General features: G+C 44.5%; 1 protein-coding gene across 1 annotated transcript; it reads left to right on the top strand.

Annotated features, from left to right (window-relative positions):
* Positions 1-308: 308 nt before the first annotated feature.
* On the top strand, positions 309-2,510 carry LOC115462382 (leucine-rich repeat neuronal protein 1-like). The gene has a single exon (XM_030192389.1). It carries the CDS (start codon positions 309-311, stop codon positions 2,508-2,510), a length of 2,202 nt encoding a protein of 733 aa, XP_030048249.1.
* The last annotated feature ends 21,729 nt before the right edge of the window (positions 2,511-24,239 follow it).

Below are 24,239 nucleotides of genomic sequence, written 5' to 3'. Positions count from 1 at the left end.
GTAGCTAACTCCCACTGCGTGCATCTCAAAAGGGAGTGTGGCCATGGGAGAAGCAATTTTGGCAATGTATGAAGATGGAAGAGACTGCTGTGACTCTTTGATGTCTTAGCCCTGTTGGATATTTTATTAACTGTCATTTCCTTTGCTTTTCTTTCTTGCAGAAACATTCAACTGCCATTGAATCCTGCTCTTGGCTATCTGAAATTTGGATGCTTGAACTCAGAACACAAGCCTTGTGCTACAAAGGTCTTCATTTCCCTGCAGCCTAGATCCTTCACTCAGACTTTGTTCCTATTTCTGGGCTAGCAATGGAAGTTCTATTTAGAACATCACATTGCCTGACCCTCAGAACTGGAGTGTTGTCACTGATAAAACTGTTCATCTTGGTCTCTCTCATTCCCTTCTCAAAAGCAACATCAGGCTCGTGCCCACCACAGTGTGTGTGTGAGACTCGACCCTGGTTCACACCTCAGTCCGTGTACCATGAAGCCAAGACAGTAGACTGCAATGACCTTCTTTTGACCAATGTGCCCACCAACCTTTCCGCTGACACTCAGGTGCTCCTACTCCAGAGCAACAAGATATCTCGGGTCTCCTCTGAGCTTCAGAGCCTAGACAATCTGACTGAACTGGACCTGTCTCAGAACCATTTTGCAAGCATTGAAGATGTTGGATTGGCCAACCTCTCTCAACTGATCACACTGTACCTAGAGGAGAACCAGGTTAGCAACCTGCCCAGCTACTGCCTGAAGGATCTAAAGAACCTGGAAGAACTCTACATTAACCATAATCAGATCAGCTCTATTGACCCTGAAGCCTTCTCTGGCTTAACCAATCTCTTGAGACTCCACCTTAATGCCAACAAACTCCAATTCATAGATAATCGCTGGTTTCAAGCACTGCCCAATCTAGAGATCCTTATGATTGGGGAGAACCCCATTGTGGCCCTCCAGAGCATGAATTTTCAGCCCCTGGGTAAGCTGCATAGTTTGGTCCTGGCTGGGATGGAGCTGCAAGAGATCCCTGAAGATGCCTTTGTGGGACTAGACTACTTGGAGAGCCTGTCTTTCTTTGATAACAAGCTATCCCGGGTTCCCAAGGAAGGCCTAAGGAACCTGCCATTGATGAAGTTTCTGGATCTGAACAAGAATCCCATTGAGAAGATCCTGACCGGTGACTTCCAGGACATGCCCCACTTGCAAGAACTGAGTCTCAACAATATGGATGATTTGGTGAGTGTGGAGCATAGTGCCTTTCAAGCATTGCCTGAGCTAACTAAGTTGGAGATGCGTAACAATCCCCGACTGTCCTTCATTGACCGCTCCGCCTTCCAAGATACCCTTTCCTTGAAAACCTTGCTTCTTAGCAACAGTGATCTCCATCTAGTGCCAAGGGAGGTGTTCAGATCCCTCCCTAACCTCAAAGAACTCAGCCTTTATGGCAACCCCCTCCGATGTGATTGTTCTGCCAACTGGAGGATCCTGAGAAATCAGAGTGTACGCTTAAGTGAATCCCAATCCACCCTATGTACCTCTCCACCCCAGCTAAATGGGCACCCATTTAAGGAGATCCTAGAGAATGGTTTGTTTAGTGACTGCCTGCCCATGATATCCATCCACACCTTTCCATCTTATCTTAATAAAACAAGCAGCATGGTCATCTCATTGGACTGTCGAGCCATGGCTGAGCCAGAGCCTGAATTTTATTGGATGACGCCATCAGGCGAGAAGATTACACGAGACACAGAATCTACCAAGCATAAGTTGCTGGCTGGAGGTACCCTTGTGATTGTAGAAGCTAGGCCAGAAGACTCAGGGCTATACACATGTGTGGCATGGAATTTAGATGGCTCAGATACAAAGAGTACTACAGTCCATATCAATGGAACTACAGAGGAGAAGGGCCTTGCCCTGCTAGTGGTGGCAAAAAAAGTGCAGTCACACTTCGTAGTGGTGGAATGGAAAGTTTTCCCTGGCTTTGCTTCTCCACAGTGGTCATCAGCCACCATGCACATCCACAACCCTCATATCAGCTACACAGCCAAGGTACCTCTGGACATCAAAGAATACAACCTCACTCACCTCCAGCCAGCCACCAAATATGAGATATGTCTTACAGTATCCTTGGTAGCTAGTGTGGCCCAGAGGTCCTGTCTGAATGTCACCACAAAGGAAGCCTCTTTAGCTGTGGAAATGGTGTCACAGTCCAGTGGTATGGCATTGGTGGCTGTGCTAGGCTCCCTTTTCGCTGCCCTCAGCATGGTTCTGTTGGTCCTTTATGTGGGGCACCAGCTCAAGCAGAAGAGTTGCCATCACTCACTAAAGAAATATGTTCAGCACACATCATCCATTCCCCTCAATGAGCTCTACCCACCACTAATCAACTTATGGGAAAATGAAAGTGAGAAGGAGAAGGACTGCACCCTGGAGCAACCACCAGCACCTCCCAACTTTTCTGTGCCCCCTTCTCTACAGATTGACACCTCCAAAACCTACATCTGGCAGCCCTAAAGAATTCACTCCAATCATAACTCTACCCTTCTTCGTGAAGAGCACTGCCTACTCTGACTGTGGTTGAGAGTGGTTGACCATGGTGTGACAATCCAGTGATTTTGTTTCTGACCATGATTAGAGTTAACTGATCATGGTGTGGCAATAATAGAAGTAGAGAAGAAAAGGACTATTTTGGTGTGAACACTTACCTTGAGTGTGACAAACACTTTTTCAACTACCTTGCAACTGAAAGAACAACTGCAGGAAATGTTTTATAATGTCACATCAGTCCATAGATCATACAGATTACACATCATTTCCTGTAGGATAGCAGTGGCAGCCATTTTGTTTTGTATCTTTTTAATAGACAGCCACTATATATCTGCTTAGCAAGTTGGAAGCTGGTCTTTGCCTGCTTAGCCAAGTAGAAGAAGATGGTCTTTGCCTGCAGTGACCCTGAATGCCCTGTCAGCAAGGACAGACTAGATTTTTATGGACTTGGAGAAGTTCCAATGCTGTTACCATGAATTTTGGTTGACCAATTCTTGGAAAGTTTCCTCAATGGAGAGTGACATGAGAGGAGATCATAATATGCTGCTGATGAACACGACTGGATAAATATAATATTAGGGCGGGGATGGGAGATATGGGGGGGGGGGGGGGGTTGAAAGAAGATAGCAGACTCGGTCATGTTTGAACAAAATAAATTATGGTCTAGGAGGTCATCTTGTAGACTTGATATTAGCACCACTTAGGGTTACTGATTCTGTTTCAGGGGCAGCCTGATGCAGTCCTGGTTTTGCCTCCCAATGCATGTATGGACTTGTAGATCCTGCTTTGTCTTGCAGAAATAAGAAAACAAATGTAAAGAGGGCTGGATCCACTTGATCTGCACAAACTGAGCCATTTAGTTGCTCTGGTGTTGAGATGTGCTGAGGAAGCCCATTTTCTGTCCCTTCACCTTCTTGTGAGTGAGTCGCAGTCCTTCAATGGATCTTTAAAGTGACCACAGATGGCTCAGAGTCTTGAAGGCTGTACTGACGCACCCCAGGTCTTATCCCCACTGCTTGAAGAGAACTGTAGTTAAATTTCCCTAAGAAAAATAAGCCACTGGATACCCATAGCTGCAATGGGGAATATTACCAGGGCTGGCACAGGCTGGCCCTCAAAGCTTGGACATTATACAAACTACAGTTTGAAAGTTCTGAAAGTAGTAGCTCTTAGCATATATCAATTGGCCTAGTTTATTTGTTTTTGGGGGGGTTGGCTCTGTTGCTCCCCCTTATCGCTAGCCTTATTCTCTAGTCTCCTTTCTCTTCTACTCTAATAAACTTTATGTATTTATTTTTATTTTCACACTAATTTTAAATAAAAAGTGTACACCTTTTTATATGTCCTCACCCCATTTTATTTTTAAAAATATAATTCTTCCAGTCTCAGAGTTCTCTTTATGCATCACCTTTATCAATGTGGCACCTGCAGGGCCGCCGAGAGACTGAGCTGGGCCTGGGGCAAGGCCGCCCCTGGGGCCCCCGCTACGCCCCCCAATTCCTACCACTGTCGCATCCCTCTCCTGCTTTCAGGCTGCCGGCACCGCAGTCCCCAGTCTCCACCCGCCCACCCCCAGCCCTGTCGACAGCCCCCCTCCATCCACCACCGTGACTGGGCCCCCTGCATTCAAATCGGCAGTGCCTCACCTCCGTGTGAAGGCGGCAGATTGCCTCCCTTCGGGCCTTCCCTCACTGTGTCGCGCCCTCGTCTGATGTAATTTCTGGGCCCGGGTCACGGTGGCGGACGAAGGGGGGCAGTTAATGGAGCCGAGGGCAGGCGAGATTGGGGACTGCAGCGCTGGGAGCCTGGGAGAGGGAGAGAGACCCCGGCGCCAGGGCCCCCCTTGGATGCCCGGGCCCATGGAAATTTTGTCCCCCCTGCCCCCCCCCCCCCCTCTTGGCGGCCCTGGGGAGATGTGATGATGATCAAGCACATTTGGTCTGGGAGACTGCAAGTAAACGGCACCTTGGCTGCTGACAACTGCTAAGTTACTAAACATGAAGCAGAGTATTCAGCAGTCTGATTGCCTGGAACAGAAAGCATTACTCTGCTGAAATGCCTACTCAGCTGATGGGAATGTTTGTAGTGGTGAAATACTTCCTTTAAAACAAATAGATGTCAGTGAAAGTATAAATCCTAGGAATGAACAGATTTGGTATACTGTGGCAAGAATCCCACATTGACAGGGTATTAAAGGCCAATATGTATGTCCTACACAGTTCCCCCAGCCTGAAATAAAATAAGAAGAGAAAATCTGAAGGGGATCTGAATGATTTTCTTGGATAGTCATCTTAGGGGCCCTTTTACTAAAGCTTAGCATGCACTAATAGACAGTGTGTGCTAAGTGCCACGTGGCCCATAGGTATAAAGTAGGACATGCAGCATTTAGCATGCACTAACGTCAGTTAGCGAATGCTAAACTTTAGTAAAAGGACTCCTTAATGATCTAAAACTAGACATGTTTTCTTAGTGCTGCTGGGTTGTGATGAGAGGTGGAGAGAAGCAGCAAGAACTTAGTCCTCTCTTCTCCCGCGTCCTTGAAACATACAGTTGTCTGCAAAAGTTTAGCCTCCCTTGGTCAGACGGTGTGTTTCAATGAAACCCAAACTGAACAGAAGGTGACATAATATTTATATGGGGCTTGTGATACAAAGTCCAACACAGCATCTTTCTGCAAATATTATGATGAGTGGTATAAAAGAATTACTAGATTAAACATTAGAAAATAATTACTAAATATAGTTATATTTATTTGCCCCTTTTTAAATTTAAAATCAGGAAAGGGTGGATATGGCAGGTGCAACTGTTTGACAGAAGTCCAACAGTTGCACCTGCCATATCCACTCTTTCCCGATTGGCAGATCAGTATAATACTTCCTTTGGCAGAAATAACACCTTCCAAACGCTTTCTATAGACAGCTAAGAATCTTTCTTTTTTTTTTTTTGCTGTAGGACATTTTTCCCTACTCTTTCTTTCAGAACTCTTCTGACTCAGATATATTTTTAGTTCTCCTTCCATGCACTGCATGTTTGAGATCTCCCCACTGATTTTCAATAATACTCAAGTCTGGGGACAGGGAAGGTCCTTCAAAACCATCATCTTTCTTTATTGCAAGTATTTCATGGTTGATTTTGAAGTATGTTTTAAATTATTGTCTTGCTCATATATCCAGTTCCTTTTCAGCTTCAATTTCTTCACTGACTATGGGACATTAGCTTCTAGAATATATTGATATTTAATTGAATCCATTCTTTAATCGACCTACACAATAGTTCTTGTGCCTTTGACTGTCACATAACTCCGAAGCATAATATATCCACACCCATGCTTAAAGATTGGCAAATGCTTCACTCTTTTTTTTTCAATTATATCTTGTGTAGTTAAAACAAAAACTGAACTGTTTGGCTACATCAGTTTAAAGTACTTTGTTCCAGATCTCGTGATGCAGTGAGCAGGAAGGCAGCCTAGAGTTGCAGCTCTGAGACCCGCGCCCCTCACCAAGCCACTTTTATTGCTTTCTCGAAGATTATTGCTCACCTGATGATATCAGCAGAGTGGAACATGAATGGACAGATTTTTAGACAAATCTCCAGTGATGACACAAAAAGTAGCGAAAAAGGAAGGAACAATCCGGGAAGCGGGGACCTCAAGATGGCGGAGGGCACGCCTGTGGCAAGTACAGCATTTTCAGATACACAGCTTTTGCAGTTATCATTGGCAGTGGAGAAAGCGCTAGAGTCACGCTGGGAAGCGCTCTCCCAAAAATTTGACAGTTTTCAGACGGGGCTAGATGGTTTAGCCATTAGAACTAGCGACTAGGAAACATGAATGTCGGCATTAGAAGACGTCTCATGAGACCAGGCCCCAGACCTTGTTCGCTTTAATAAACAAGTGTTGGATCTTTCTTACAAGTTAGAAGATTTAGAAAACCGCTCAAGACGAAATAATGTAAGAATTGTGGGCCTCTCAGAATGGGTGCCAGACTTAAATCTGTCCGCATGGCTTGAAAATTGGTTAGCAAAAGAGCTGGCGCTGACGGACTTGGCGGGCCCTTTGGTGGTGGAGAGAGCACATCGAGTGGGGCATAAGATGGAGAATCGTGGGCGACCAAGAGTTGTTATAGCAAAAATTCTCAACTATAAACATAAAATAGAAATTCTTCATGGATTTTGTCTGAAAAGAGATAATTTACGATATGAGGATCAACGAATTCTGATTTTCCAAGATTTTTCACCAACAGTGCAAGAGCAACGTCGACAGTTCCATCCGCTGTGTACAACTCTCATAAAGAAAGGCATTAAATTTATACTATCGTACCCTGCACAACTGAGGATCTTATTGCAGGATCAGTGGCACAGTTTTAAACTTGTATCTGAAGTGAGAGCCTTACTGGCTGAGAAAGGACAAATAGACATAGCCTGATACAGGTATAATACAGATTTCAATTGGGAGCTTTTTTTTTCAATGAATATGTTAATGGAGTGAATAAGAGCATTTTGTATGGTGATGGCTGGGGGTCTCTTGCATCCTTAAAGATCTCCTCTCTCCCAGATAACTAATCTGGGTGAATGGATTGGGGGAGTTTGGGGTGTTGAAGTGGGCAAAGAATGGTTGAGTGTGGGTGGGGGGGGGGGGGCAGAGAAGATGTAATATTTTCGTGCCAACAAAGAGATATATTTGGAATTCCTGGGGGTAAAAGTAGAGACGCTTTGTTTGGGAAACAGTGGAGTGGTACACAGAGACGATCACTTGGGGAACAGAGGGAAGCTAACCAGTTAAGGAATTCAGGGTCAATTGAGTTCAAGCAGGAAGGATACCGGAATTTGTTATATAGTAGGTTGTGGATAAAGATGGGTAGAGGCAGAGCCCAGGCCATACAAACAGTGGAAAGTTTACTGAATATTTACTCTCATAAATCCCCAAAATGCCAATTCACATAGCTTCGTGGAATGTGGGGGATATAACGTCACCAATAAAGCGTTCTAAAATTCTCAGTGCCCTCAACAGACACAAGATCGATATAGCCTGTTTACAAGAAGCCCGTCTCATGGATTTAGAGCATATGAAGTTGCAGCAACCCTGGGTAGAAGTACATGCATCCTCCCCACAGGGTAGAAAAGGGGAGGGGGTAGCGGTCTTATTTCGAAAAGGCTTTCCATATAAAGCATCCCTGATAGAGAAGGGAACTCGAGGTAATTATTTACTACTTCGCCTTTGGCTTCAGCTTATAGAATTTCTTCTGTTAGCTTTATATGGTCCTAACCAGCACAATCTCAGTTTTTTCCAGAGTTTAATTAGCTCATGTTTAAAATGTAATGGGCAACGCTTGGTGGTTCTGGGAGACTTTAATCTGGTCTCGGATCCCTTATTAGATTGTTCTAACCCAGCCTCTCTACATTATAAAGGATATCAGACAGACACTTTTACTATGTTCTCCAGATCACTAAACTTAATAGATACATGGCGGGCCTTGCACCCAAATAAGCGGGACTATACCCACTGCTCTAGAGCACATGGGACACAAGCTAGACTAGACTATATTCTAGTAGAGCGCTCGCTTTTTATGGCCGTTCGATCTGTGACAATAGGCCCTGAAGAGATCTCAGACCACGCTCCAGTATGGATAGATCTGGAGACCATAGCTGACCAGGGGGGGAGGTCCGGGTTAGTGATATCCCACTTACTTACACAAGGATCCACATTTCCAGAAATACGTTCAAGACAAATGGCATAATTATGCTCTTAACAATACTGTTTTGGACAGCCTCTAAGGTATTATTAAGGGGAGACATAATAGCGTACGTGTGTGCTAGGAAAAAACACTTAGCAGCTAGCATATTGCATCTAGAAGACCAGTTGAAAAAAGCAAAACAAGCTCACATTAGACAACCCACTCGCAAAACCCGTGAAACTCTTCAGATGACACTAGCGCTCAATACTCTTATTACATGAGAGAGAGTCTCTATTCTTTATCGGAAATATAAACTACACCCTTATGGAAATCGGCCTGGACATCTGCTTGCTAGAGTGCTGAAGAATTGGGGAGGGACTAGGACGATAGCAGCCCTGACGGATCCCGCTGGTAAGATAACTAACAGCCAGGAGGAGATAATACAAATACTATTTCTCACCTCTTTATATGCGGCGGAAGGGGGAAGGCCAGAACTACCTTTGTTAGATGATCTGGAGAGGGCAGAGTTACCCAAGCTGAACACCCAGGAGTCAAACTCCCTTGACGCTCCATTGCAATTGTCAGAATTGCAATCAGTGATTAAGGCATTAAAGTTGTGTTCTGCTCCAGGGTCCAATGGCTTTTCGGGAGAATATTATAAGTCACTGCCACTAAACGCATTATTAACATACTATGATGAGGTGATAGAGAAAGGCTTCTTTCCAGCTGGTGCCAACACGGCTTTGATAACTTTGATTCCTAAACAAGGTAGACCCAGTGAAAATGCGGAGTCTTACAGACCCATATTGCTCTTGAATGTGGATGTGAAGTTGTTATCTAAGATACTAGTGGAATGTCTGGCACCTGTCCTCTCTAGATTAATAGGCCCAGAGCAAATGGGGTTTGTCAGACATCACTAGTCGGTACTTAATGTCAGACGTTTGCTGCTAGCAATGGCGCAATGCCAAGAACTAAAGACACCCTCTTTGATTGTAAGCTTGGATGCAGAGAAAGCCTTCAACAGGGTTCGATGGAATTACCTATTTCAATCTTTAGGTCACATGGAAGGGCATAATCGAATGGGGATGACCATCTCTAAGGACGCCCATCTCTGAGGACGTCCCCACGAATGGGCGGGGCATCCCGTATTATCGAAACAAGATGGGCGTCCATCATTCATTTCAATAATATGGTCGGGGACACCCAAATCTCAACATTTAGGTCGACCTTAGAGATGGTCAACCTAAATGTTGAGATGGTCGACCTTAGAGATGGGCGACCTTGGTTTTCGCCGATAATGGAAACTGAGGACGCCCAACTCAAAAATGACCAAATCCAAAGCATTTGGTCGTGGGAGGAGCCAGCATTCGTAGTGCACTGGTCCCCCTCACATGCCAAGACACCAACCAGGTACCCTAGGGGGCACTGCAGTGGACTTCAGAAATTGCTCCCAGGTGCATAGTTCCCTTACCTTGGGTGCTAGGCCCCCCAAAACCCACTCCCCAGAATTGTACACCACTACTATAGCCCTTAGGGATGAAGGGGGGCACCTACATGTGGGTACAGAGAGTTTCGGGTGAGTTTTGGAGGGCTCACATTTACCACCACAAGTGTAACAGGTGGGGAGGGGGATGGGCCTGGGTCTGCCTGGCTGAAGTGCACTGCATCCACTAAAAACTGCTCCAGGGACCTGCATACTGCTGTGATGGAGCTGGGTATGACATATGAGGCTGGCATAGAGGCTGGCAAAAAATGTATTTTATTTTTTTTGGGTGGGAGGGGGTTGGTGACTACTGGGGGAGTAAGGGGAGGTCATCCCCGATTCCCTCCGTTGGTCATCTGGTCAGTTCAGGCACCTTTTCGAGGCTTGGTCGTGAAAAAAAAGGGACTACTACTACTACTTATCATTTCTATAGCGCTACTAGAGGTACGCAGCGCTGTACACTTGAACATGAAGAGACAGTCCCTGCTCGACAGAGCTTACAATCTAATTAGGACAGACAAACAGGACAAATAAGAGATAAAGGAATATTAAAGTGAGGATGATAAAATAAGGGTTCTGAACAAGTGAATAAGGGTTAGGAGTTAAAAGCAGCATCAAAAAGGTGGGCTTTTAGCTTAGATTTGAAGACGGTCAGAGATGGAGCTTGACGTACTGGCGTCCTTCTCACAGGGTCGCCCAAATCGGCATAATCGAAAGCCGATTTTGGGTGTCCTCAACTGCCTTCCGTCGCAGAGATGACCAAAGTTCACGGGGGGGTGTCGGAGGTGTAGCGAAGGCGGGACTGGGGCGTCCTCAACCGATAATGGAAAAAAGAAGGAAGTCCCTGATGAACACTTGGACGACTTTACCAAGTCACAAAATTGTGCCCTAAATGACCAGATGACCTGCCCTTACTCCCCCAGTGGTCACTAACCCCCTCCCACCCTCAAAAAATGTTTTTAAAATATTTTTTCCAGCCTCTATGCCAGCCTCAAATATCATACCCAGCTCCATGACAGCAGTATGCAGGTCCCTGGAGCAGTTTTAGTGGGTGAAGTGCACTTCAGGCAGGCGGACCCAGGCCCATCTCTCCCCTACATGTTACACTTGTGGTGGTAAATAACATAGTAACATAGTAGATGACGGCAGAAAAAGACCTGCATGGTCCACCCAGTCTGCCCAACAAGATAAACTCACGTGTCATTTTTGTGTATACCTTACCTTGATTTGTACCTGTCGTTTTCAGGGCACAGACCGTATAAGTCTGCCCAGCACTATCCCCACCTCCCAACCACCCGCCCAGCCACCCACACCGGCTCTGGCACAGACCGTATAAGTCTGCCCAGCACTATCCCCACCTCCCAACCACCAGCCCTGCGTCCCACTGTCGGCTAAGCTTCTGGGGATCCCTTCCTTCTGAGGAGGATTCCTTTAAGTTTATCTCACGCATGTTTGAATTCCGTTAAATGTGAGCCCTTAACATGTAGGTGCCCCCCTTCACCCCTAAGGGCTATGGTAGTAGTGTACAGTTGTGGGGAGTGGGTTTTGGAGGGGGTTTGGGGGCTCAGCACACAAGGTAAGGGAGCTATGCACCTGGCAGCAATTTCTGAAGTCCACTGCAGTGCCCCCTAGGGTGCACGGTTGGTGTCTTGGCATGTCAAGGGGACCAGTGCACTACGAATGCTGGCTCCTCCCACGACCAAATGGCTTGGATTTGGTCATTTCCGAGATGGAGGTCCTTGGTTTCTATTATCGCTGAACATCAGGGACAACCATCTCTAAGGACGACCATCTCTAAGGTCGACCTAAATTTCGTGATTTGGGCGTCCCCGACCGTATTATCGAAACGAAAGATGGACGCCCATCTTGTTTCGATAATACGGGTTTCCCCGCCCCTTCGCTGGGACGCCCTGCGAGGACGTCCTCAGGAAAACTTGGGCGCCCCTTTCGATTATGCCCCTCGCAGTCTCTCAACCTCCCTCGGTTAGTCTTTCTCTCCATGCAGCCCCTCGGCTCCATTATATTTCACAAGGAGAAAGATTCTTTATGGCAAACTAAACTCAGAACATCCTCACTCCCTGCTCACACATTTTTCACGTAACCTGCATGAGAGCTGTTTCACCTTGTTCTTCCCCTTCCTTGGTTCAGCAGAAGTAAAAACAGTAGCTGTATGGATTTGGACTAAAGATTTACCCAGGTAAAAGGCCACATTTCAAAACAAACTATGTACCAGTGTGCACAGAAGCTACTTCGAAAGAATAAACAGAACGAGGCCATGCTGCCGCCACCATCTCCTCCTGGGGTTCGCATGGTTGAACACAGTATCTCCGCCCTGCATCGCCTTTCAGCTCCCTTCTAACACAGAAAGCAGGTGCCACTCCAGGCATCTGACTGCAGTGTCAGAAGTTAGATATCACCACTGGATCGTGGTAGGACAAATTCCAGTGTTTTTCAGTTATAACTAGGAAACCCAAATTCTTGGGGTGTAATATCGGCGTTTTCTGATATAGCAGAAAATGAGAGCTTTAACAGTAACACTGCAGGAGAAGAGCCTGTTAGGAAATACAAGAATTTGGTGTAGACAGAGCCGGGCTCTCTCTGGTTTCATGTCTTACTGTAGGGCTGCCATGTGGGAGGTACACCGGATAATCCCTTGACGAGCATGGTGCCAGCAAAGCCACAAGCCAGATCGGCAGCATCACTTCCTGAGCTGCCAGTCGCCACCATTTCTCTGTTGCCACCACTATTCTCCCCAGTGCCACCAGGCAGCCAAAGTCACTATCAGCAGCCCGGGTGAACGCATCCAGGCACTCCTGGAAGATAAGTCGGCCAACTGCTTGTCAGGGATGCCCTTCTTTTTTCCATTATCGGCCAAGGACGCCCATCTCTTAACCACGCTACTGTCCTGCCTTCGCTATGCTGCCAACATGCCCCCGTGAACTTTGGTCGTCCCCGCAACGGAAAGCAGTTGATGACACCCAAAATCGGCTTTTGATTATGCCAATTTGGGCGACCCTGAGAGAAGGACGCCCATCTCCCGATTTGTGTCGAAAGATTGGCGCCCTTCTCTTTCAATTATGCCCCTGATGGGGTTCCAGGGTTGGTATCTGAGGGCCATACACTCCTTATATAATAGGCCTACGGTAGTGAACGGTATTCGGGGATCGGAATTCCTGATTGCAAGGGGAACGAGGCAGGGCTGTCCCCTTTCGCCCATGCTGTTCATAATTTCTCTGGAACCCCTAATACGTTATATTTCCTTGTTGAGTGAGGTGAAGGGGGTGACCTTGGCAGGGCATCAGATAAAAGCTCTGGCGTATGCCGACAACTTACTGGTGGCACTGACGGACCCATCCAGATCACTGGATTCTTTGCTGGTTTGCCTGCGGCAGTATGGGCAACATTCGGGGTTTAAGTTAAATTTCCATAAATCCCAAGTTCTATCGATGATGCCTGACACGTGTGTGAATTGGCAAGGGAAATTTCCCCTCATTTGGGCATTGGGACCATTAAAGTATCTAGGTGTGTACATAACTACAGATGCGACACAATTGTACACTATAAATATTCAAAGTCTCTTGCAAGAAACTCATCCATTCCGACCCTCCACTTATACCTCATAACGATCACTATACAACTTTGTATTTGTTATTCACCGACTGGGCAAATGCCTTTTACGGTACTATGTAAGCCACATTGAGCCTGCAAATAGGTGGGAAAATGTGGGGTACAAATGCAACAAATAAATAAATAAACTTAAATTACAGGCATGGGTGACATTGCCTATCTAAATGGTTGTATGTGTTCCAGTTATTGACATTATACCTGAAAAAATCAGATGAAACAAAACAGCACAAGTTATTGAGGGGTTTCCTTTGGAGGGGGAAAAGAGCCCGTCTTCCATTGTCAATAATGCAAATCCCAGTAGAGTACGGTGGTTTGGGATTGATAAGTATGAGAAATGTGACTATAGCAAGCAGTACAAGACACATCAATGAGTGGTTTTGTTCAACATCTGATTATTCTAATACTACTTTAGAACTCCAGCTGACACCAGAGGTGCATTTCAGCAATCTCTTGCATGTGGCGGGATGCACACACAATTCCAAAAGTGCTCAAATTATCTTCTATTATGACTACCGCCAAGGCAACATGGAAGTGGATATGCCGTCTACACCATTTCTCCCCAAAGGTGTCACAATATCAGTCAATCAGTAATAATCCAGCTTTTGTACCAGGTAATATGTACCCCGCCTTCCACAAATGGCATCAGCATGGTGTGGTTTACTTATTACATGTGGTGACATTGGATGGAGGAATTAAACCTTTTGTGGATCTCTAGAGTATTCAGTTCCTCCAAGGGATGCCTTTCATTATTCCCAACTGAGTCACTATATCGGTGCTCTTCCATGGAGAGACCTCACTGAAGACGTGCAAGTGGAACTATCTTCAGATTATTCTTTGGAGCGCAACAGAGAGTGTCGCTTTCTTTTCACCATCGCTACGTAAGAGATACAATGCCAGAGATGGACTACTCCAGACTGTTGGAGTTGTGGAAAAATGATTTACTCGTTTCTTTGTCGCTGGCTCAACTGAAAGTGCACATTCTGGCTATTCGTAAATACACTACAAATGCCATACATTGGGAACTTCAATATAAATATGTGTTGCGCTTGTATATATCCCCGTGTAGAGCATTCCTCATGGAACTATCTCCATGGGGTCATGCCCAAAGTGTGGATCAGAAGGCGTGAGATTAGGACACATGTTTTGGTCATGTGCAGGTGTATCTCTTTTTTGGAAGAAAATGTGGACCTCGGGGTGGCATTATGACCCAGCACTTTTGTTTGGACATCCAGCCCTGGGCCCTTCATCACCAAGTGGATTTAAAAGATTTGTGCTGAAGGCCACTATAGTAGCAAAGCAAGTCATCCTGGCGGAATGGCTCTCCTGCAGTTATCCTACGGCCCAGCAGTGGAGAGCGCGCATGATTGTGCTCTCGAGAATGGAAAGGATGGACATTCATGACTTCTCTTCCACTGAGGGGAAAAAGCTGCGACAGTGTTGGAGTCCTTTTTGGAACACTTTGACCCCTATAGCCAAGAGCTGATTCTTGAATAGATAGTCTCTGGTTATATCAGTTATTTTGGTCTTTGTTGGCACCTTCCACGGTGTTGGGTATGGGAAAGGGAGGGTAGGGGTTGGGGAGGGGGGAATAAAGAAAAGTTGTAAGATGTTAGATCCTGTTATGTTATCTGAATAATGCTAAGAAAAAAAGATTTCTACATAAATTACTTTGTTCCCAAAAACATTTCAGGCTTCTATCATAAATTTCTTTTGCATCTTTAGACAATAATGTTTATGATGAAGTTGTAGAAAATGTTTTCTTCCGACAAAGTTGTATTGTGTATCTGTGCAAAGCTACTCTGCTGTCAACTAAACCTCTCAATAAATCATTTTCAGTGATATCTGACAAGTTTTGAGGCAATTCAATCAGAGATTTTCTTGTGGAAGCTGCAGCAAGATCTGGAAGATCAATTCCATGTAACTTCTATTTTTAATAATGTTTCTGACAGTTGAATTTGCTAGCTGGAAGCATTTAGAGATTCTTTTTATCATACTCCCATTCTTTTTAACAGTGAATTATGCTCAGGCAAGTATTTAGAGAAGTCCATGGCTGTTGAAAGTAGACAGAACAGCAGCAATCACAAATTGAGAGGTTAGAAGGGTCAGAATATTTGTCCAACCTTGGAATTGTCTTCAGCTGACTAAAAGGCCCTTTTACCAAACAGCAGTAAAAAGTGGCCTTAGCGTCATTCCCATGCATTAAAGTCATTTATACCGCTGGGGTAAAATGGCCGATTTTCTGAATTTTTCACTAATGGCCACACGTTAGTGTTCAACATTAATGTATGGCTATTAGTGTGTGAGCTCCTGCTGCCACCTATTTGTAGGCAGTAGGGACTTGCGCACTAAACCTGCGCTAATAGCACCTTTGACCCCCTTATTGCCAGGGGGTCAAAGGTGCTATTTTGAACTTGGGCACTGACAGAGAAGGAGCATCTGGAAATCACTCCTAGCCCCCACTAATTAAACCACTAGTAAGAGCTTGGGGAACAAGGTATAGGGAATTGGCCCCTGTGAGAGACTGTGTCTGACTTAAGCCTATCTGCATTCTTGCAATCAGGAACCCAGGATGGTTATTGGGTGCTGCTGGTAGTGGGTGACCATTGAGTATCTGGTGGAAGTTATTGAGCTAGTGTTAACAAAAGCTTCCTCCATTCAGGGGACACTGTGTACAAAGCAGATCAAGGATAAAGCCCTGGGGACAACTGTAGTGCCTGCTGTAAGAATGCGCACAAGTGGCATAGCACATAAACGCAAGGGTGGGTTGTATGAATGGGTGGAGCATGGACAGGGCTCCTACTTACATATGTAACTTAGAGAATACTGTAAGTTATGTGTGTCTCTTCCACATTTGCACACCTGCAGTTACACCAGGTCTATGGCTGGTATAACTGTGGGCTGCCAGTACCAGGTTACGCTAGTATTCTAGAATGGAATCTGGGCACCCACATGGTGTTGTAGAACAGACTCCACCATGGAGTGAATTCTATATATGGCACCTAAAAAATCGGCGCTGAAAAAAAGTGCTGTTCTATAAGCTACACTTAAAGTTAGGTGAGGTTAATAGAATTGTGCTTATGCCCAGGACTCGGGCCTAACTAAAGGCGCAGCCATTTGCACCAACAGAAATGTGGGGCAAATGTATGTGCATATCTGACGTATTCTACAATGCATATAAATGCTACGAATACCCCCGTTCTGCCTGTGACCCTCCTATTTCCATGCCCCTTTTTTTTTTACTCATGCATAAAATATGGGTGCAGAAGTTCCTGTTAAATCTAATTAGTGCCAATAATTGCTTATTAAAAAGCCAATTATTGGCATTAATTAGCTTGTTCAATCAAATTGGGTGCACACCCAAATTTGTGCGCACAATTTTTTGTGACTTTTATAGAATTAGGGGGCATGTGAGGTGCCTAAACAAAGGTGCTAAGTTGTTGAATTGATCCCTTAATGTCTGATCCTATAATTACCATCAAGCCTGCTGACAAAGGTAGAGGTATATGGATCAATACCGAGTTGACATTTTTATAAATGCTGACTACTGCCAGCTAATTTAGACCGGAATATTCAGTGTTGGCCCATATTGGGGCACCGACACTGAATATTAAGGTCAGCGGTGGTACCTGGAAGTTAGGTGGTACAACTGATATTCAGTGCCCTACCTACATAGCTCAGCGGGCAAAGATGGGACTGTTCTACTCACCAGGTTAGCTATGCAGGTATCGGCACGGGATATCGCTGGTGCAGGCATAACTCCCAACTCCATCCAGACTGCACCCCCGGAGTGCCTTGGCACTGCCTGAACAGTGCCACAGTGGTCAGAGGGGATATTCTGCAACACTGCCCAGTTAAATACCGCTGAATATCCCCTCCTGACTGCTCAGTGTGATTTAACCAGGCAGGAACCTGACCTATCCAGTTAAATCATTTTGAATATTGGGCCCATGAAGATTACATACTGGAGGCTCACGTTACTAAGGAGAGAACAAAGATGGATGTTTCTTTTACCTGAATGCTTTATATCCAGTAGATCTGAATAAGGATATATACTGGCTGGGATATGAGTGAGTTGAAGATATTTTGCAATTGAAGTTAAATTTGCATGCTTATTCATGATTGATTTTCAATTCTTTGATTTTTTTTCAGTTTACCATTTTTACGAGATGTTTGTTTTTAAGATTATTTGCTTCATTTATTTTTTTTTTTATCCCACTCCGAGCACAATTACTACCCACTGTGGTCTACAAATACATTTTAAAACCTACATAGCAACTTGAAATCATCATTAAAACAACAAATAATTAAAATTAATAGGTCTAAAATTAGCAATTACCCCACCCTCAACACACACACAGACTTTTTCTTCCAGCTCATCCCTTATCAGCAGTGCTAATCCACCATTGAACTCCTGGAGCCTACACTTACCTTCTTCCAGTGAACCAAGTTTTCAGCTTTGTCCAAAAACTCTCGTAGGGGTCCTTTTACCAAATGGTGGTGGTGTGGCAGTCTGCTTCCTCTCTCCACTGGGTCATTTGTGCAGATTTGAATAAAGACCTTGTTCAGGAAAACACTCATTGTGAGGAGTTTTTTTGAATCCACTGTTTCTTCGCTATTCTGCTTCCTCTTACATCCAAAAACTAATCTTGCCACCATATTTCGAATTACCTGTAATCAGCAGACCATTTTCCATGGCAGCCTCATTTACAAACTGTTACAATAACTCAATGATATATTACATTGGTTTGCACCATTACCCTTAAATTTCATCCTCCAGCAAAGGCTTTAACTTCCACACCTCCTGCAACTTCAAGAACTACAAACTACTCCCAAAATCTGGGACTCCAAATCCTAACACCATAGGCGCCCCGTATAAGAGGCTTGGGGAGGCTTAGTGACCTTACCCTGGCTGCCTCCTCCTCAAAGGCGGGAGAGAACAAAATTGTATATGTTCCTCTCTTCTCTGCTCCTTTGCCACCATCCACCCCTACTTGCGGCGCCGGCTTCTTCTTTTACCAGCTGGATGCCTGTCTCCCACTCCCAAGGCTCCGTTCCACCTCCGAGACAGTCCTTCCCCAGCGGTTCCGGCTTCCTGTTCCTGCACTTCCGGCGCGACGGCAGAGCCTTGTTGTAAGCGATGCTTGCAGTGCAGGTGAAGGAAGTCCAGGAGTGGTGACAGGGAGGGGAGGAGCTGTGGGAGGGCATTTCCAGAGCTGGACAGAAGGAGGAGCAGCTGCGGAGCGGACTCGGCACTGTGACACCGGAGGGACCTGAAAGTGAAAGTTGCTTTCAGACACTTGGCAGCCAGAGGCTGGGAGACGCGAGCTTAGCTAGTCCCGGAGCAGGACCCCTCTAGGATGCAACCGCTTCCCCGCAAAGTGAGTCTTACGAGCGGCTGAAAGTGAAAGGGCGATCCCGAAAACAGACGAGATAGGGGGTGGGCACCTCACTGTTTACACGCTAGTGTCATGCACCTGTGCAAACTAGGGAAAGAAAAACAAAGGAGAAAGTGTCCTAGGTACTAGACAAGACTGACTAGTTACATCCAACGTGTGTCACAGTGCTGCAAGCTAAAGATTTTATAAATCAGAATCAAAATAAACAATTTGTTTCATGCAGATCTCTTTTGTTTAAACTTAATTAATTGTGGCTATTTTACTTATTTTTTTTCTGTGTGTTGTCAGAAAATTATGGATATAAGCCCCACCCCTAACCCCGCCCCTTTAGCCTCCCTAAACAGTTGGGCCACCGACCGCCTATGCCTAACACCCATCCAGTTATACAGCTAAGGCCTTCACCTTCTTTGTCTCTTGCATGTCCACCCTCTTCAAACTTCTACTGCAATGGAGGGGAAGGAGAACCTGATCCTGTAAACTGGACAGCATCAGTTTTGGCGCTGTTCAATATAACCCACTCGTATGCAGCCACATTCGTGTTATTATTAATTTCCACCTACCTCAGGCAAATGTCCTTCTCACCTGGGATTAAGATTGATTTACTGAGACCCAATAATTTGCAGTGCCCCATAGCAAATGTGCCCCCAAAGGGCACAAAAAATACTGAACAGCAGAGGGGGCAATGCAGAACCTTGTGGAACATCACGATCATCTCTAACCTGGACCAAACCACAGTTCTCAGTTCTTCCATCTGACATCTTCTCAACAACAGCTGATGGTGAATCAGGTCAAAAGCACCAGACCATTGCTTTTCAATCCTCAGTCCTGTGAGAGTCACATCTAGCCAGTCTGTTTTTCAGGAATATGCATGAGATACATTTGCATATAGCAGGGACTTACATGCAAAACTGTCTCATGCATATTCATTGTGGTGATCCTGAAAACCTGACTATGTGTGACTCTCGGAGAGGGTTGAGAAGCACTGATCTTAAACATACAGTTCAAACTCCTCTTACTGACTTATAAGTGCATTCACTCTGCAGCTTCTCAGTACCTCTCCACTCTTATCTCTCCCTACACTCCTCCCTGGGAACTCTATTCATTGGGTAAATCTCTCTTATCTGTAACCTTCTCCTCCACTGCCAACTCCAGACTCCGTTGCTTTTATCTTGCTGCACCATAGGCCTGGAATAGACTTCCTGAATCAGTATGTCAAGCTCCATCTCTGGCCATCTTCAAATCTAGGCTAAAAGCCTACCATTTTGAAGCTGCATTTAACTCCTAATCCCTACTCACTTGTTCAGTAACCATGTCTGTTTTATCATTCCCACCTTAAGTAACTCTCTTATTCCTTATTTGTCCTGTTTGTCTGTCCTGATTAGATTGTAAGCTCTGTCGAGCAGGGACTCTCTCTTACATGTTCAAGTGTACAGCACTGCATACATCTAGTAGTGCTACAGAAATGATAAGTAGTAGTAAAATTCATCCTCATTCTCAAAATAGCTGGTTTCAGACTGGATGCTAACTGGGCATTTTCAGGGGCACCATCCAGTTAAGTACTGCTAAAATGCCTGGTTAGACGATTTGAATGGCCAGAAGCCTCTCCTGGCCACTTTAAATTATTTTGGATATCAGGCCCCACATGCCTAACTTGTTAAATTAGGCACTACTTGGTATAAATACCAGTAATGCCCCTTAACTGGTGCTAATATGTATTAATTTGTAATTATGCACACTAACTGCACTTAAGCACTATTCTGTAAACATAGCACCTAAATGCTATAGCATGCAATTACAAAGGGGCTGTGCACATGGGCAGGTCCAGGGTATGTCTTGCAGTTGTTTATGTAAGTTATAGAATACTATCACCTATAGTATTCTATAATAGCAGTTACACAAATAATTGGCCATTATAGAACTGGCACTTAGTACCCAAACAAATTACATATTACTAGCAACAGCTCTGCAAGTTAATTTTTTAATTCTAGCAGTACTCTCGTATGTATACCATCTGGTCCAGGTAATTTGCTACTCTTTGTCAAATTGCCCCATTTCTTCTTCCAGGTTTACAGAAAATTGTTTTAGCTCCTCTGGCTCGCACCACTGCACTGGTACCTCCCCCACATCTTCCTCATTAAAGACTGAAGCAGAGAATTCATTTAGTCTCTCTGCTATGGCCTTGTCTTCCTCAAGTTTCCGTTACACCTCAGCACCTCTCTTGAACTGACCCTTCAGTTTCCCTGCTCTCTTGCATGCTCTTGGGTAGTCCAGATTAAAGATCTCACCTACTGTCTGCTTATTGACCTTTAATTGTACACATTCCAATTTACAAATACTTTGCTCAAACATCAGTTAAATCATTTTTGCTTTTGGAATCTGCTGGGAGCTTGGCAATCAGCCCTACATCACATCAGCACACGCAGGTCCAACCAACTGATTTGGAGACCACTGCTGCTATTTTGTGGTCAGTGCTGAACATGCAACTCCAGAAGGCATCAGGTTTGGAGTACCTGTGGACAAATATTCACAATGCCTATAACCTGAAGACATTTATCCTAGATAAATTATATAAGCCATTTTACCAACTTGAACTTGACTTAGCTTTTTCAAAGTCAATCTCTATGAATAGTGAGCTTTTTCTCCATTAATCTAGAAAATATACCACTTCTCAGATATTTTTGGCCTGGTTATCAGGCCAAAAATAAACAGTAACCAAATTCACAAGAGACAAAAGTTTGCTTTTTTAAAAAATATATTTACAGTGTATAAATTCACAGCAGTCAATATATATCTATCGATATATATATATACATATAATACTTTATTTTTTATCTATATATAGACATAGATATCCATTTATCATTAATAACAAAAATCCCCAAAACTGGAGAGTGCATTGAAACTCAATTGCTCAAAATAGGTTTAAACTGCATTGCCACTGGGCAGAAAGAAAGCTGCGTGCCAGATACGGCAACACAGACTACCCATGGGACAACATGTCAGTGGCAGATACCGAAAGTTTCCTAAAACTTGCAGTCTGGCAAAGAGCAAGGAATTATCTCTCCCTACAATAAGCTGCCCCAACTCCAAACGAAAGATGGAACCACTGCTGAAGTTCATAAGCTGTGATGTGGACAACTGTATTTTAACACAGGGAGAGTGTAACCCCCAACTGTAAACAGAAAGGTTGTTAAGTGCCTTCATAGAGTCTACATTCCAATATGGCTATAAAACTCAAGGTTCCTTGAGGAAATTAGGTGACTGGAGGGCTGTTGCTGCCTCAGCCTATACCTATGTGTGAAATGTAAGATGCCCAGACTGCAGCTAAGCCAATCATTGAAGATGTCATCTCTCCAGCAGAGGGATGGGCAACCACAGCCCTCGAGGTCCAACCCAGTCAGGTTTTCAAGATTACCCCAATGAATATGCATTGATTTGTATGTACTGTTTTGATTGTATGCAAATAGATCTCAAGCATACTCACTGTGGAAGTCTTAAAAACCAGACTGGATTGTGGCCAGGGGAGATGGTTGCCCACCTCTGCTCCAGTCTGTAGCCTGCAAAACTCAGTAGTGTGCAAAGCATCATGCACAGCCTTAATTGAACCAGCCCAAATATTTCTTTTTCCAGTGGTGAAAGTAAAAAATGCACTGGGCCAAAAACGTGCCCAAATACTTCACCACAGCTGTGGCTTGGTGTGCTTACAGAATAGAAGGCAAATGTTATGTTACTAGTGTCTAGGTGAGTGCTGGAATATCTTGATAAACCAGCATGACAAAGTACCATAAATCGCAAGAATGAAGTCACCACAGTACCTGCAGTTTACCCAATAGATGTCACCATGACCTGTCAGGAATGACAGTGATGCCACCGTGGCCTGGGTTCACATGTACACAGGAGTAATGTTGCAGTGCTCTGCAATTCACAAGTGTGATGTCACAATGACCTGCTGATAATAAAGGGCTCACACCTTTCATTATAAAAATAAAGTGTGAAATTCTAAAATACAAAATGCAAGTCTTAGTCATGAGTGACAGCACAATAGTCTGTAATTCACTCCTGTAAAGAGCAGCAGATAAAAGGCAGGTTTCAAGAAATGTTGAAGATTTAAAAAGACAATTTCTACATATGTACGTCTGGAAAGGTCTTCACTATCCTTTAGTCACAAGGTGTCATATTAAGGTATAGTGGTAATCAACTGGACGAGGCAAGAAAGATTCCTGTTATATAAAATGGCTCAGAAAAAAAATACCTAGCACTGGATTGGCCAGACTGCATCATATGACCAGGCACCAGCTTTCTTTGACACAGAATTAGAAGCACAGCAAGACACCAGCCAATGGTTGTGCGGCAAAAGGCAACACCCAGAGATATCACAGTGTGCACAGGTCTTACTGAGATTGTTTAACTTGAGGTGGTACAATAAGGAAAAAAATATTGGTTAAAATATAACATTTTTATTCCGGGGGGGGGGGGGGGGGGGAGGGGGAAATCTATATTTTCTTTGGTCCCATGATGCTTTAACAGTGCAATACCCACCTTCCAAAATGTTTCCTCAGTATTGAAGGCATCTGCCCATAGACCTCACAGACTTGAGTTAGCAGATATCTCTGGATTACTTAGACCTAGACAGAGATACAGTTCTTACAAAAAGCAGAATTACACATCCATGCACACAATAAGGAGACTAAAAACCAGAACTGGCTAAACATATTCTAGATGACATGGAGTCTCCTTGTGACCATTCTTAGTGCACCTGGGATGTACTTCTAAATCCTTTAAAAGATTTTTGTATGCTTGGTACCTTATGAAAGTGGTGTTTCTAAAGTACCTGTGTCAAAGTGGACCAGATGTTTCACTGTGAAGGTATTAATTTTAAAACTGATAACTCCCCCAAAGGGAGCAGCTACGATTGCAAAACGTGCTGCAGATCCAATTGGTTCACGTCAGCTCTAATGTTATGAAAGACATTTATAATGGGACAGCAGCTTGCTGCTCAGCATTTATTGCTCATGTCTTTCATGATGCTGCCAATTACATCCAGCGGTCTGAGCTGACCCCACGTGGAGTCTCCCCTCCCTCTCACACAAATATCAGAAAGTAATAAAATCGTAACAGAAATCAGCGCCATACAGGGAACTAGCTACACTCTAGATACAAAAGGTAAATGCATATTTAATATATAGAGATCTCTCTGAAGGATTAGATGTGAGAACACATCCACAGCTTTTTACTGTATAGTCACCCTGAAATAACTGTGTGAGAACAGTGAAGGGCACACAGTTAAAGGGAGTAGTTCTGAGATGAGAGTCAAAAATCAGTCTCCACATACAGGCATTACTGGGATGTCACCAAAGGGAGGGGATAAGGGGTAGGTTTACCATCTGACACCAGGTGCTTAGGCATAGGCTGTCCTGTCTGACTACTCAAGGAACATTAAAACTCATAGGTTCCTTCTCAGGACAATCTAACTGAGGTATTGGGCCTGGAAGAAAAAAAGCATTATCTTAGATCATGA

Source organism: Microcaecilia unicolor, chromosome 2, assembly GCF_901765095.1.
Source record: "Microcaecilia unicolor chromosome 2, aMicUni1.1, whole genome shotgun sequence".
NCBI lineage: Eukaryota > Metazoa > Chordata > Amphibia > Gymnophiona > Siphonopidae > Microcaecilia > Microcaecilia unicolor.
Note: the sequence above shows the minus strand (reverse complement) of the source record. Positions and strands in the feature narration are given on the sequence as shown.

Bases quoted from the DNA above. Each gene is read 5' to 3' on its own strand.
- LOC115462382 (XM_030192389.1), top strand. From the start codon at position 309: ATGGAAGTTCTATTTAGAACATCACATTGCCTGACCCTCAGAACTGGA.